The 14,577-nt window shown below is 39.4% G+C and overlaps 1 protein-coding gene across 3 annotated transcripts in view; it reads left to right on the top strand.

The window, feature by feature from the left end:
- The window catches only part of LOC102192677 (short chain dehydrogenase/reductase family 16C member 5), a 34,314-nt gene extending 20,085 nt beyond the window's left edge, over positions 1–14,229 (top strand). For 2 of the 3 annotated variants that reach the window (XM_005753133.2, XM_005753134.1), the window contains exon 7: positions 13,618–14,229. In XM_005753133.2, coding sequence (XP_005753190.1) covers positions 13,618–13,714 — 97 coding nt within the window. In that variant the 3' untranslated portion in view covers positions 13,715–14,229. Of the gene's footprint in view, positions 1–1,190; positions 1,602–13,617 lie in introns of those variants that run through there. The other variant, XM_005753135.1, reaches the window with a different exon arrangement.
- Positions 14,230–14,577: the final 348 nt, after the last annotated feature.

Below are 14,577 nucleotides of genomic sequence, written 5' to 3' on the forward strand. Positions count from 1 at the left end.
AGCTTAAAGCTCACAAAACTATTTCAACAAACTCCAAACAGTTAAAACAGCAAACGATTAAAACGGAGTCCACATAAAGTGGTGATGTTCCTAAATGAGAAAAGGAGAAATCCAGATTCTAGGTTTTATCCATTTCTCAGCAGAGAGAGTTTTATGACTTTGTCCAGCAGCTGAAGCTGTGTCACGAGTTCCATACATATTGAAGGATGTCAGTGTGTCAGTTTGAACTGCTGTTAGCAGAGTTGGAAACAGATCTGAGGAGGAGAAATCGTTTCAGAGAGCCCAGTGAGCCAGACCAGCGTTCATCAGTGTGTCTGTGGTAAAAATGGTAACATTTTCCTCTTTCTGTATCATTGTATATGCAGCTATGAGCAAGCTTGTTGCCAAATACAGCGATTTGGTTGGTCAGATCAGTTTATTCGGATCCAAAACATCTGAAGAGTCAAGCTTGGTTTGACAAAAATAAATTCAGCAAATTCGTCCAATAAAAATACACGATTGGTGTGAACGGCTGCATTAGCAATAGGTAGTCCAAAAGTATTTTTAACGCACAAAATGTTCACACGGATGTCGTATGTCCGTATGTCCGGTGTGAAAAGGCACCAAATTTAAAACCAATTTGATACGTGCAAAAACGTATTGTATATTTAAAAAACAAAACAAACCCAAAACTGATTCTGAGATTTATTTTGTTTTTAATTATTTCTTTTTGCCCTCTTACTAACGTTTCCAGAATGACTCAGACCTAAATAATGTCTTTGGCACACACTGAACTCATGCACACTAACTAACACTCATAAAGATTCCACTTGGATGACTTTTGTGCCAGAATACAGTAATATTGCATGTTGTTTATGTAATGGTCTTATCGTTGTCGGTGTGTTTGGTACAGTAGTTGTTTCAGGTCTGTCCTCGTCTTTGTCATCTTTTTGTGTGGATGTTTGTTTGTTTTTAGATGGATACATCCCAGCAATAACATGAGGTTAAACTTGGCTTTAAACTGATTGTTGAAGAGAAATATTATTTCCTTATAATTAAAATGACATCACAGCCATCACTGGCAGATTATTCGATTGCCGTAATGGTTACATATGTTATGCATTTCATTAAAATGACCTTGGTGCTGATGGGGTTATATTTCTGTTGTTGTCCTCATCCTGTTCTCTTTTGTTTCCCTCCATCATCGTCAGTGTGTTACAGTGGAAGCTGCGCTACCTCTTTGGCCGTTACATGGAATTGGCCGTTGAAATAGACTGCCACAAACGCCTCAGTGCACACTGAAATGTGTTTGGATGTTGTGCTCAGCTGTAATCTCTAACCACGTACAGGGCACATTGTAGCTCGGACTGTTGTAATGTGTAACGAAACATTCTGCAACCTCCGTCTGTGCTAAATGTTGAAGTTTACTAGGAGGGATTTGATGCTTTATTGACCATGAAACCCAGCACATGACATTTTTACATGTAATGGTGTATTTACATGTAGTGAAGCCATGAGTGCTATATAATATCTAAAATGTCAAGTATTAAAGACAACATTCAGATACTATGTCTTGCTCTCATAACACTTATTTAACTTTCATTAAATTTGTGTTTCCCTAATATTGTATTCGCCAATGTCATTATACTGAAACAAGATGTGGGGTCAAATCTTCCTGGACCTGACTTGTGCTACAAAGCTGGATTGCTCTTACGCAGCTAACTAACCCAGTGGTTTAAGAACTACAAAGGTGGATCATTTCTTATTGGAGAAGATTACCATGGCAACTCATGCCTAACTGGTTTCAGAGCATGTTATAATCCAGATTAGAGATCAGCAGGTATCGGATCAGCCACCGACTGACCAAGATCCCTAAGATCTCAGATGTTTCAGATCCTTAGGATTCCTGGGACCTCGTTCCATGAATTAGATTGTTTTTGTTTTTTAAGAGCATCTAATGTCTTTGTGTTGCCTCAAACACAAAGTGAAATACTTGATTGTAATTCATCTAATCCCCAATTTAATGATAGTGTTGTCATATTGATAAATCTGTTAATTTTCTGAATTTTATTAATGTGAACAAATGAAATGGCTGTAGCTCAGGTGGTAGAGCAGATCAGCTACTGAGCTACTGTTGGTGGTTCGATCCCCGGCTCCTGTCTGCATGTCAAGTGTCCTTGGACAAGATACTAACCCCGAGTTGCTCTCCGATGCGTTCATCAGAGTGTGAATGTGTGTGAATTAGGGCTGCCACGATTAGTCGACTAGTCACGATTACGTCGACTATTAAAATCGTCGCCGACTGATTTAATAGTCGACGCGTCGTTTGAAGCTTTGTAAGATCCCAAAAGACGCAGGAATAAGTAGAAGGATTTAAGAGTGTAATAACGGACTGAAACAGAAGATGGCAGCACTGCATGTACAAGGATGCCAGCTGCCGTTAAACCCCGAAGAAGAAGAAGAAGCAGCTGTGTCCCAGAATTCATAGCGCGGCCCAGCTTAGTTTCCAACAATGGCGGCAGCTAGTTAGTTTTAATATTACTCTTATTATTCTTTCTGGGTCACAAAATAAACGTTTAACATATTTTCAGAATGTAGCTGTGTAAACCTCAAATATCTGCTCAGTTTATCAGGACACCACATATTTTCAAAAGCGCTCCGACGTTTTCGGAGACGTCTGTTACCCACTAGCTCGATAGCTAGCCGGGGGCTAGGCTAACTAGCGCCGTGAGAACACCGGACTCCCGGCAAATCATTTTCAAACCCACCGCCGTCTTTCTCTCTCAGGTTAAACATGATATATGAGTCACTTAGATAAATTAAAATGTTATTGTTTGGCTTTTTTCAGTATTTTATTTGTTCCTGAGTAAATCGGTTTGGCTGAGATTAAAGTTATAGTTTTTACACAGCTGAATAAACGTCAAGCAGACAGCTGATTATCAGAAGTGTGAGATGCTCCAGAATTTACTCCGGTGTCCTGTTATATTTTAGATAGCAAGGAGTTTATTAAACTCCACCGAAACAATCTGCAAATTTCATTAAAATTTAATAAACTATCATCTTGTCTTTATTTTTAGTTAGCACAGACCTTACACACTTAAAGCTGTAAGCTAATGATAGTTGTATAAGAGCAGATGCTGCTGGTGCAATAAGCTGTAGCTGTACGTCCAATGGATGATGATCTGATTAGTCGACTAATCGCAAAAATAATCGGTGACTAGTCGACTATCAGAATAATCGTTTGTGGCAGCCCTAATGTGAATGCTTAAGTATAGAAGGAAGTGCTTGTATGAGTGGGTGTGAATGGCTGAATGTGGCATGTTCATTCATGTTCATGTACACAGTGCTTTGAGCACTCCGGGAGAGTAGAAAAGCGCTGTATAAGAATCAGTCCAATGTTCAGAGCACAGACTGTCTGCAGCCTGCATTTAAAACTCGCGTCAAATGCATCTAGTTCAGTTTTAGATTTTTGGTCATTTAGGCTCAACTTCACTCAAATACTGGAATCCTCTCCAGGATCCAGCTATGGCAGACACGAGTCACTGACCAGTCTGGTCTGTTGAACAGACAGCTGCATTCAATTCAGTTAAATTTCATTTATTTAGTGCCAGAGTTACAAAGATGGAGATTATAGAGTTTGTTCTGAGCTGCTAATAAATCTGTGATGTGATCACCGTCTCCGGACTTTGATGTTGACGAGTGAATGACTGTAAACGTGTTTGTGTCAGCTGCCAGTGCCGCCCCTCAGCCTCCAAGTAGATGCATGTTTGGTATCAATTTGAAAATCCTAGGTGTCTTCCTACTTAAGTTATTGCATTCACAGGATTTTCAGAAAACGTGACCCCTGACCTTGACCTTAAATCCAAGGTCACTGAGATTCTGACTCATCTAACATGCCAAGTAGGTACACCTGTGGTATGAATTTTAAAATCCTACATCATCTTGTTCTTAAGTTATTGCATTCACAAACCACGCTGCCTGTTATAATACAAATGTATAAAGACACAATATACACTGCAAAAGCAAACAAGTTTCTAAAGGCAAAGAATTTGGATATTGTATCAACTAGTCTGTCACTTTGTGCTCTGCTGGGGGAAAAAGACAAAACTGGATTTAAAAATATGGCTGAAGGACGCTACAGTAAAGGGCTGGCAGATTCTCTGAACGGAGGAAATGCAGCATTTGGTGATGTTCATGGGTTCCAGACGTGAGGCATTTAGTGACTGCACAATTTTCATTGTGTAAAAATTACATATTTTTTTTATTTGTTAGATATTTTTTTCTGCCTTTGAGACTGAAAATGTGTCACGTGTGTAAAATTGACTCCGATTATAAACAAAAATGAATACTTTTCTTAAACCTCTTGAATTACAGCTACTGTATCCACTTCAATCATCTTGTTTGTTTTAAACTCATCTGTAGTGATTTATTTGTTTATTTATAAGGAACCCCATTAGCTTCCACAACAGTGGTGCTGAGAAACAAAATGTAAAATAAAAATGATTTTCAGCAACCTGCTGGGTCTGCCCCTAGGATACAAGGTATACTTCACGCACCTAGTAAACACACTTGTGGTTAAGAACTTTAAGTAAAAAAGCAAGGTAGGGCCAAAGTCACATAATTAGGAAGTTTTTCCTTCATCATGTATTCCTACAGAGAAAACAAAGGTCTTGGAAGGATCCAGCTCAGCAGAGCTAATTTAAAAGACTTGAGACATAGAGTGGCCACATCACTTCCCCATGACAGGTGTATCCCTGCTGCTGCACCATCTTTGCCTTTTGGTGATGCATTTAAAACTATGTAATGGTTAAACTTAAATATGATCAATCTGTTTCTATTAATGGGCTATGTACCAGCAGTCATTAAGGTGGCAGTATTTAAACTGTTACTCAGAAAGCATCTCTAGACCCAGCTGCCTTAGCTAATTATAGGCCAATCTCCAACCTTCCTTTCATTCCTTTTTGTCTTTTGAGTAGTTTCAGTCAGAATGTAACGATCATCACGGTACAGAAAGTGCAAAGTGAAGGTTACAAATGGTCTTATGGCCTCTGACAGTAGATTCTAATGGTAGTTACTCTGGATGGTGTTACCCTTTATGAATGAGGCTCGAGTATAAAATGCTCGGAGTGTTCGAGCAGAGTAGAAAAGCACTAGGGGAGACTCATAACACCACAAATGTCACCAATGAGGAAGGCGCTAGGAGTCTCACGATCATTTCAGTGTTTGCCCACATGACACAATCCCTGTTTTTGCATGGTGGTTGTCATGGCTGGAAACCGCTGCATGCAGGTTTTATTGGGGGGGAAAACTGATTTTGAGGTAAGAAAGTTGATCTTTTGAGCAGGTTTAGTGCTAAACTTTGTTTAGTGCTTAAACTGCAAAACAGTGTGACTTATAGTAGATGAAATTGTAGTTTCTTAGGCAAACTGTGATGCATTTTCCCCCTGATCATTTCAAACCACAATGCTAAAGCCATTAACAGATAATGGTAGGGTGGGTTGTAACATATTTTTTAAGTGTTACAACCATCCCCTTCCCTAAAGAAGAGTTTATTCATTTTTATACTTTTCCAGCTGCCTGGAAAAGGGATACTGATACTGGTGTGGCTGCTGAAGGCAGTCAGATCAGTGGCAAAGGAACATCTGCCATGTAACACTGAGTAGATGCTGCAAAAAGCTGTGAGACAGAGACCCCGTGATCCTTGGTAGGTTAGTATAGCAGCAATAAAGCTTTCTCCGAAGCGCAGGAAAAAGTGTTGGTTGACTATTCGACTTCGACAGCAGACCTGGTTATAAGTTAGACAGAATACTAGCAAAGGTGCCTGACCAATTAAAAAAAATGTTTGTACTCAGTCGTTATTCCACTTTTTTTTTTTAGGTCTGAAAGTTTTTTTATTAGCTCACAGTAACTTATAACACCCACAATCATGTGGTGAGAAGCACATGGTTTACAATTTTTATGAAGCAGAACCACAGCCTGTTGCAGAGGAGTGCAGAGGCAACTAGTCATGAAAATAAAGAAAAACCATTAAAGGCGTGTGGTAGTGCATATATCAGTGAAAGCTATCCAGTTCTGCAAGGAAAGGGGAATCATGGCGCTTACCTTCCATCCCATCTGCACCCATGAACCTCATCCACTGGATCGCAGTGTCTATGACCTATTTAAGAAAACGGGAAATAATGCAAGTGTTGCCTGGATGAAGATGAATTCTGCCAAGACTATGATCATGTATTATATTCCAGGGATTGTCGAGGCTGCTCTGCCTCCAGCTGCAACACCCAAAAACATTCCATCTGGTTTACAGTCCACAGATATTTCGCCCTTCAATTCTGACATTTTTGAGAAGTGTAGCGATGCACCGTCACGAATCAAAGACCGCCCAGAACCAGGTCCATCACTAAGATCTGCAAGTTCCCAGCCATGCTGTCCTCCAACTCTCCTAGGGACTTATGACTTCCTTACTATTTATGTCCTGTCCTCTAGATGAACCTAGTACCTCAGGGTTGTCTACAGCTCAGACAGTCAATTCTTCAGCTATACGGCCATTTTCAAAACCAGGGCCAAGAAAAAAGACTGGCAGGATCAGGAAGAAGAGGCAGTCTGAAATGATCATCAGTACACCAGTATGGGATGTGGCTCAGGTGGTAGAGCAGATCAGCTACTGATTGGAAGGTTGGCGGTTTGATCCTGGGCTTCCCCAATCTGCATGCCAAATATCCTTGGTATTAGTTAGTGTTAGTATCCAAGATACTAACACCAAGTTGCCCTCTGATGTGTTCATCGGAGTTTGTTAGTTTGCACTTGCGTTTAGAAGTGCTTGTATGAATGGGTGAATGAGGCATGTTGTATACAGCACTTTGAGTACTCCGGGAGTGTCACAGGCTGGGTCTCTGACCCAGCGCTCTGAGTTCATTTTTGTATATTTCTCATTTTGATATGTGATTAGTTTTTGTGTCATTTCCTATCTAGCTTTAGTTTAAACTGTTATTTATTATTGTTCCCTTGGTTTTCTATGTTTTGGGTTCTTGTATTATTCTTCACGTATTAGGTCTGTTAAGTTGTGTTGTCATGTCTAGTTTTAGTATTTCCTGTTTTATTGTCATGTGTTCTTTGTTCATTGCATTTAGCTTTCCTCCTCCTGGTCCTGTCATTTAGGTTTATGTCAGTCAGCTGTTTCCCCCATGTGTCTCCACTTCCCCTGATCACCTCATGTATGGATTTAAGCCCTCTGTTTTCTGCATGTCATTGTCGGGTCGTCTGTTTACCTCACCTCAGTCATAGTTCTAGTCTTCGTCTGTATTGCCACGTTAGTCATAGTCTTAGCCTGTTTATTTCCACCTCAGTCATAGTTATAGTTTTTGGTCTTAGTACCTTTAGTGTTTTGTTTCTTAGTGTTTTGCCAGTTCGTTTTGGTTTCCTGGTTTAACCCTGCCGTCATTTTAATAAAGCCTCACCTTTCTGTTAAGACCTTACTACTCCTTGTCCTCATCTGCTTTTGGGTCCTGTTTCCACACACATCGGCGCACCCCGCCGTGACAGGGAGAGTAGAAAAGCGCTATGTAATCCCTGACAATTTAATGTCTTTAGCTATTCAGCGATGCCCGCATCATCAGCCGGCATTGTGTGGGAAATGGCCACTATTCTCTAAAAGTAATGACGGAGCGGTATACGTTCACACCCAGTAAATTTGTCTTCTCATTTTGACTTGCAAACCTGTCTAAGTCTCATGCAGAGGTTTGCCAGCATCTGAGGTGTCGTATTACAGATTTTTCTGTCTCAGCGTGCTGTTGCACACTGTAATGCAGATACAGTCATTCTTTCACTGTTTGTCTAGCACAGTTGATATTCAAGAAAGAAACTGTGCAGAAGAAAAGATGGAAAAGCTGTGCATTTCTCAGTTTTAAATTGTATCTTTGAGGACTTTGTTACTAGTAGCCTGTCGCAAAAACACATAATTTGCTCACATTTCTTTAATCGAATCTATGGGGAAAAGGGGGCAGACCTAACAAAACAATTTAAAGAAGATAAAACTGTATCTGAAAGTCATGTCCTTAAGAAACAGATGAAAAGACAGTAAAGACAGTCTCAGTGGAAGCATTGCTGTCAAGGAGCCATTCTTAAAGAAGGGAAACATGGAGAAAATGCTGAGCTATGCCAAATTAAACAAGAACTGGACTGAAAATCAGTGGGAACAGGTCTGATGGTGGAGGGACTTCAAATGGGAAATTTATGGTTCAAACCTTCATCAATAGGTACGAAGCAGGTCAAGAGAAAGACACAACAGCCATCTGTAAAACATGGTGCATGGTGCAGACTCTACCATGGTTTTGGGCTGGATTTTAACCAGGAAGAAGAAAAAAGTGCTATATAAGAATCCGTCCATTTACCATTTAAAACAAGCACTAATGCAAGTGGACCAGAAAATAACCAATATTACAAGAAAGAGTATCTCAGGAAAAAATCAAGGCGAGCAGAAGAAAAATAGAAATGTGCCCAAAAAAGTCTTAAAGTAACGCTGAAGATTCTGAGACAGCAGATGACAAAAACTTTTGCGTTGTCTGTCTGGATTTGTTAACTCAAAGCCGGAGGTAGTTTGGGTAAAATGTCCACCCAGCCTGCACTTTAAATCAAACCTACATGTTTGTCACACAGGTGCATTGTACGAACTGTTTGAGTATTTGTAGTGTCATGAAAGTTTGTTTAGTGAACTAATTTACACACTGATACCACAAGAGTGTGTTTGAGTTATGGCCAGTCACAGAGAGAGAGGCGGACGCTGTTCTTTCTTTTCAATAAACCACTTTTTTGAAGCATGTTCTCTGGTGTAATTTTAATGTTAACACATGAGATCTGTGGTATTCTTGCAGGTGTCATTCATAGTAAACAAACAGGATATTTTGTTTAAAAGTACAAAAATTAATTGAGTTACAGATGCTTAAGCACAATGTGTTACAACCACACATGGCTTTCCCTATATAGGAACCTATCCATTTACCATCTCTTTAAATAGAGACTTTGTTATATAAGTTGTATTTCACCAGTGTAAGTCAAATAAAGGTTCCCAACTAAAAGCACCCAGGATGTTTGCTTTGTTGTCTTTATATACATTTAGTAAAATATCTTCTTATTCAAGGAAAAGAGCCAAGACATGAAAAATACAGGTGGGTGGATGCTTTTGGAAAATATAGTAGATATCTGAGGAAACAAATCTAAGGCAGCTTGAAGGGTTAGACTGGCAGCGTGGCAGAATAACAAATTTACAGGATGTGTTTGGTAGCAGTGTGTGATATTCTGAAAATGTAATCTTGAATGGATATGAAACCCGACTGAGTGGTGATGAAGTTAGGAGCTGCAGCCATTATTTGTGTAATGGATTTACATATGTTAATGATATTCCTGGTTCTCCTTGTTATAGTGATGAAAGCGAATGCAGGCCACAGTCCTATTTTAGTGTTTGTTCATCTGGTTCATTACAGTTTTTTATATAGCACCAAATAATAGGACCAAATCAACAAACAGTTGCCTCAATAATCGAGAGAAAAGACCAACAATCAGACAATGTCCTACGAGCAACCACCTGGCATCAATGGGGAGGAAAAAAACTCCCTTTTAAAAGGGTACTAGCTAAGAATTATGGGGAAATTGAAATTAGATGAATTGTAATAATTACTAATGATTAAATGTGAGTTTGGTGTGTAAATTTGCAAAAACAGAGTGGACTAAGAGTGAAGAAACTGATTTTGAGGTTTCTTCTGAAACTCAGCTGCTCCCTCCCTGAGCCTGGTTGTGCTGGAGGTTTCTTCCTGTTAAAAGGGAGTTTTTGCTCTCCACTGTCGATACATGCTTGCTCATGGGGGATTGTCAGATTGTTCAGATTTTCTTTCTAATATTGTAGGGTCTTTATTCTACAGTATTTATTTAAATAAAATCAATTCTAACATTAATATATAGAGGTGTATTACAATTTATGCCAAAAACATGAAGATGTATCATATCTGCAGTTGCCAATTAACAGTCTGTACTGGGAGTTTTCATCCTTTTTCGATGTGTCAAAAATATAATTCTCAGCTAATTGAACCTTGCACTCAAACTTAATTAAACTTTAATTGTTACTTATAATCATGGATGTAACTTTGTAATTTTAACATGTTGTCGCCTCTTGGCCAGGACTCCCTTGGAAAAGAGGTTTTTAATCTCAATGGGACTTTTCCTGGTAAAATAAAGGTTAATAATAAACTTAATATTTCTATCAGTTTTCTGTTGCTCAGTTACAGAAATGGGATAGCAGAACATCATATAGACATTTTGAATGTGGCATTTACTGTGTCAGTAATTCTGTAGAAGTCAACAAAGAGGAGAGATCGTAGTCTGTCTAAAATGTGACTTGCCTTTTCAATGCATTGGTGGAACTTTAAAACATTGCAGATTTTCTGTACAGTTTGTATGAAGGTGAGCAAATTTCCACCAGCTCGTATGTCAATCAACGCCATACTTTGCTCTCATTGGCTTCACATGCTCCCCTGGAAGTTCTGCCACTTCCCTTCGAGCACAGTTGTTTCACACGTAGTTGCTCAAAGTCACTGCATGTTATTTACTTTCCGCAGCTTCTGATCACCACATCAATATGAGTTGCTTGACACCTGAGTCTGAAGCTCCGAGAATAGTGAGGGAGGTTAACCCCTTTTGGTTATAAAGGCAGCAGAAGTGAGCAAAAATGTCAGCGCGTGAGTTTTACATAATAGTGCATTAACCTGTTAATGCGGTTTCCTGATCTCCACGATCTCCTCCCTCTTGCACCCATCTTTGGGTGTTTAAGAGGTTAACAGAAGTTGCAATGATTTCTTGCTGGGACTGTAAGGTCACATTGTATTTGACTGCCCTCAGCTTGCCAACATAAGTTAAAAGTCTAGTTGTATGAGCACTGTGTAAACTTCACATCACTTTACCCAAATGAGTGAAATCTGTAATACCTTAGCAATAACACTGATAATAGAAATAATAATGCACCATTTGGAAGAGCCAGGTCTTAGATAGCTGAAGCCCCCTGCACTGCTGCTAAATCGTTTTGTTCTTTAATTGTATTTCATGAGTGAGTGTTTAAGAAGAAAAGATGTCTGCCATTCTTTTCTTCTTCTTCCTCTAGTCCATTTATCTGAGGACAGGGCTATTATTCTCTATTAGAAAGATTTTTGTCTCTGGAAAACAGCTCACACAAATACAGCTCACAGATAGTGCCTCGCCTGTCACCTCTGTTCATTTTAGATAAAAGCCATTGTATCCGGGCTTTTAATAATGTGTTGTATTATCCTGCCTTGTCTCTGCTCCCTCTTTGAAGACAGTCATTGTTGGAGTTGTTAGTCATCCAGATTTCGCTACCAGTGAGAAATGCAAGCAACATTATTCTGGCTCTATGAAATTATTAGACATGACCTATTTAAATTAGAACAAATATTTTGTTCCATTAGGAGCTGTTTGTTAGATTCATTGTTATGCTTAATGCTAATGATGCTAATGAGGGCATCAGTCCTTGGAGTGTTTGTTTATTTTTAAAGGATTGCTGCAGCACTCTTGTAGAGTTGCTGGAGGTACAGTTTCATTGTTTTAGAACTTCTCACGTGATCATAAACTTTCTAAGAACCAGCTGGCTAGCTTTGCTCTGCTGCCTTGCTCATCTTTACAGTGAGTCGTGTCCCGTCGAGGTGTCGTGTGTTTATTGAGTAGCTGTTTGGTTTCTCCAGTACATACACTATGTTGCTTCGTTTGTGTTTGGGAGTTCTGTCCTTGGGATGAAAGAGTTCATTTACATGTATGTGCTCCTTTTCTTTCTGTTTCTGCCTTATTGGGATGGGCTTTTGCCCGGTGTTGCAGGGTTCTGATTACTCCAAGTTTGTGTTTCAAAGGGTGATGGGAGTCAAAGAGTAGATGCTGGTCTGTGTGCGTGAGCTTCCAGTGAACGTAAATGTTGAGGCTTCCCGAGTCCTCAATGCGCTCAGCACAGTCCATAAATGGCAAACTATGGTCCTTTGTGTCTTCCCTGGTGAGCTTTATGTTTCTATCCAGTGAGCTGATGTGAACAGTGAAAGATTCTACTTCTTGGGTTTTGATAGATTTTGATTTTAACCGCAGTGGCATCCACATATCTTTAGGTGGCTAGGTTCTGTCTGTTTGAAAGAGCCAAGAGCTGTACTTATCTATAGATACCCTTGTTGTGTTTAAAATATCTGGTTGTAAGTATGTGGTCTAACAGCATGTAAATCTAATGCAACTTGTTCTTTACAGTGGCCCTTTCTCTGATTTTTAGATATATATTCCTCTTGACTGTACATATTTCTCCTGTTTGCCATTTATTCCTGCTGTCAACTATTCATATTTTTATTCCAGCACAGTTACTGTGGAGCACCCACAATTTCATTGTACATGTACAGTGACAATAAAGGACTATTCTATTCTATTCTATTCTATTCTGTTCTGTTCTATTGTATTCAGGAGTAAAGTTCTCTTCTGTAAGGAGCTGGATGCTGTTGTCTTGTTGTGACAGTCTCCACTGCCTTGGTTAAAGATATGCAAGTGGAAATGTAGGCCTCATTAAAGGACACTCTGGTTTCATCTGGATCCAATGATCCAGGTTTTAGGTCTGTAGAGTTTTTAATGGGGTGTGTTTTCCACCGGGGGCTGGGATGGTGGTGAGATGTTTGGAAATGTTGTAGGTGGATGAGTTTACTGCTAACAATGCACTTCTTGTGCTACATACTGGCAACCATGTGGTACTGAATCCCCCTTTCTAGAGTAGGTTTGTGAATGGCTGTGGAATTAAAGCACTGAAATTAATTAATTAATTTATAATAGGCTGACTCTTTATAATACACCCTGTCTATATACATGTGTGTCAACATGTATGGTTTGTATTGATAGCACAAATGAGATACTGCAGGGTTATTGAAAGGAGGCACTCTCTCCAGTGTTCATTTATTTTGTTTGAAAATGACTGAGTGCTGCGGAGAGGTGCGGCCCTACTACTTCCTCAGCAACTTTCTGTGGGCAGTCACTGAGGAAGTCCTTAATCCAGAGGGAGATGGAGTGTAGGAGGCTGAAGTTGATTAAGTTTGTTACCAGTCTGTTAGGGATGAACAATGATGTGGGTTTTGTACATACTTCGGAAGCTTTCTGGGGGAAACACAACCTCTTGTTAGGAAAGATGGCATCCATTCCACTTTGGATGGAGCCGCTTAAATTTCTGGAAATCTGGCCAAATTTCTTAAACCACCTGAAAATATGACTATCCAGTGATTCCACACAGAGCACCTTGGGGCTCAATGTCTTGCCCAAGGATACTTTGGCATGCTGGATTAGTCAGGGTTCAAACCAGCAACCTCCCTGATGACCTCTCCTAGGCTATAGCCACTCCAGTTGCATTTGGACTTTTTTACTCAGTAAAACTTGATCACAAAAGTTTTACAGAGTTGATGTTGAAACTGTTCGTGGAAACTTACACTCGCTTTGGTCCGTGCAGTTTCTGGTGCAGTTGCATTGTTATAGCATATTAAGACATTGGCACATAAAAAGAAACTAACACAGATGTCAAACACCTTTTTGTATGTATTTTGTATGTTCATTTCTATGTTTTTTCTCTCTTCAAAGTGTACTGAACATGAAGCAGGCCATTGTTCTGGGCCAGTACCTGGGAGCCTTCAACCTCATGGACACGTTCAGGGGGCGCTCCAGGAAACAGGAGTGACGGAGAGGAGAAGCACTTATGAAGAATACCTAAGATGGAAGGATGGATGCATTAAAATTAACATCAACAACAATTTAATTGTTAACCCTCGAATTAAGTGTTTGTTGGTGTAATATCAGGGAGCAGCACATCTCAGTATAACGAGCCTTGTGTTTTAAATCTCAGCTTCCCAAATGAATGAATGTGTTTTTAAATGTGTTTTTAAATTGCATTATTATTATTAGTGAATCATTGTCATTTTACAGTCTGTGATATAGTATTAACAGGAATACAAAGACCACTCATGGTGATCCTTTATATGTAGTTTTGTTAATGCATGCTAGTCCTCATAACTCTGCATCAAATGTGACGTTGTTGTGAATGTTTCCTGACATTTCTGAAATTGCCTTTGTGTAGATTGTTTAACACTGACAGTTTCCAGCGTAATTGTCAATTAAAAATGCTTATATGATGTTGCTACCAAATTTAGTGCATTAATAAAGAACATCCATTTACTAAGAGGCCTCTTCAGTGAACGTGCTATATTTAGAAACCTTTAAAAATGGCATCAGTTGAGTTTTTAAACAGGCACACCATGGACCTGAAAATGGGACCCCAGGAAAAGAGAGGCTGACGCATACATTTAGTTGTTCATGCTGTTTAGTGTTTACCAGCTGAAATACTTTCTCATCAAACACCAAGTGCCAGAGCTAAGCACTCAGGAACAATCAACCATAATAAAGGAATTTCTAAGACAATTTCTCACCCTGCTAAGGTTAATAGCTGTTGGTTCAGATTACTTAAAACTGCAGTTAGTTCAGGCTGGAAAAATCATTTTCTTTATTTAAGTACGTCTTTATTTGTAAGTAACTTTACAAAATGTT

Source organism: Pundamilia nyererei, unplaced genomic scaffold (assembly GCF_000239375.1).
Source record: "Pundamilia nyererei isolate P.nyererei 1_Seehausen unplaced genomic scaffold, PunNye1.0 scaffold00406, whole genome shotgun sequence".
Taxonomy (NCBI): domain Eukaryota; kingdom Metazoa; phylum Chordata; class Actinopteri; order Cichliformes; family Cichlidae; genus Pundamilia; species Pundamilia nyererei.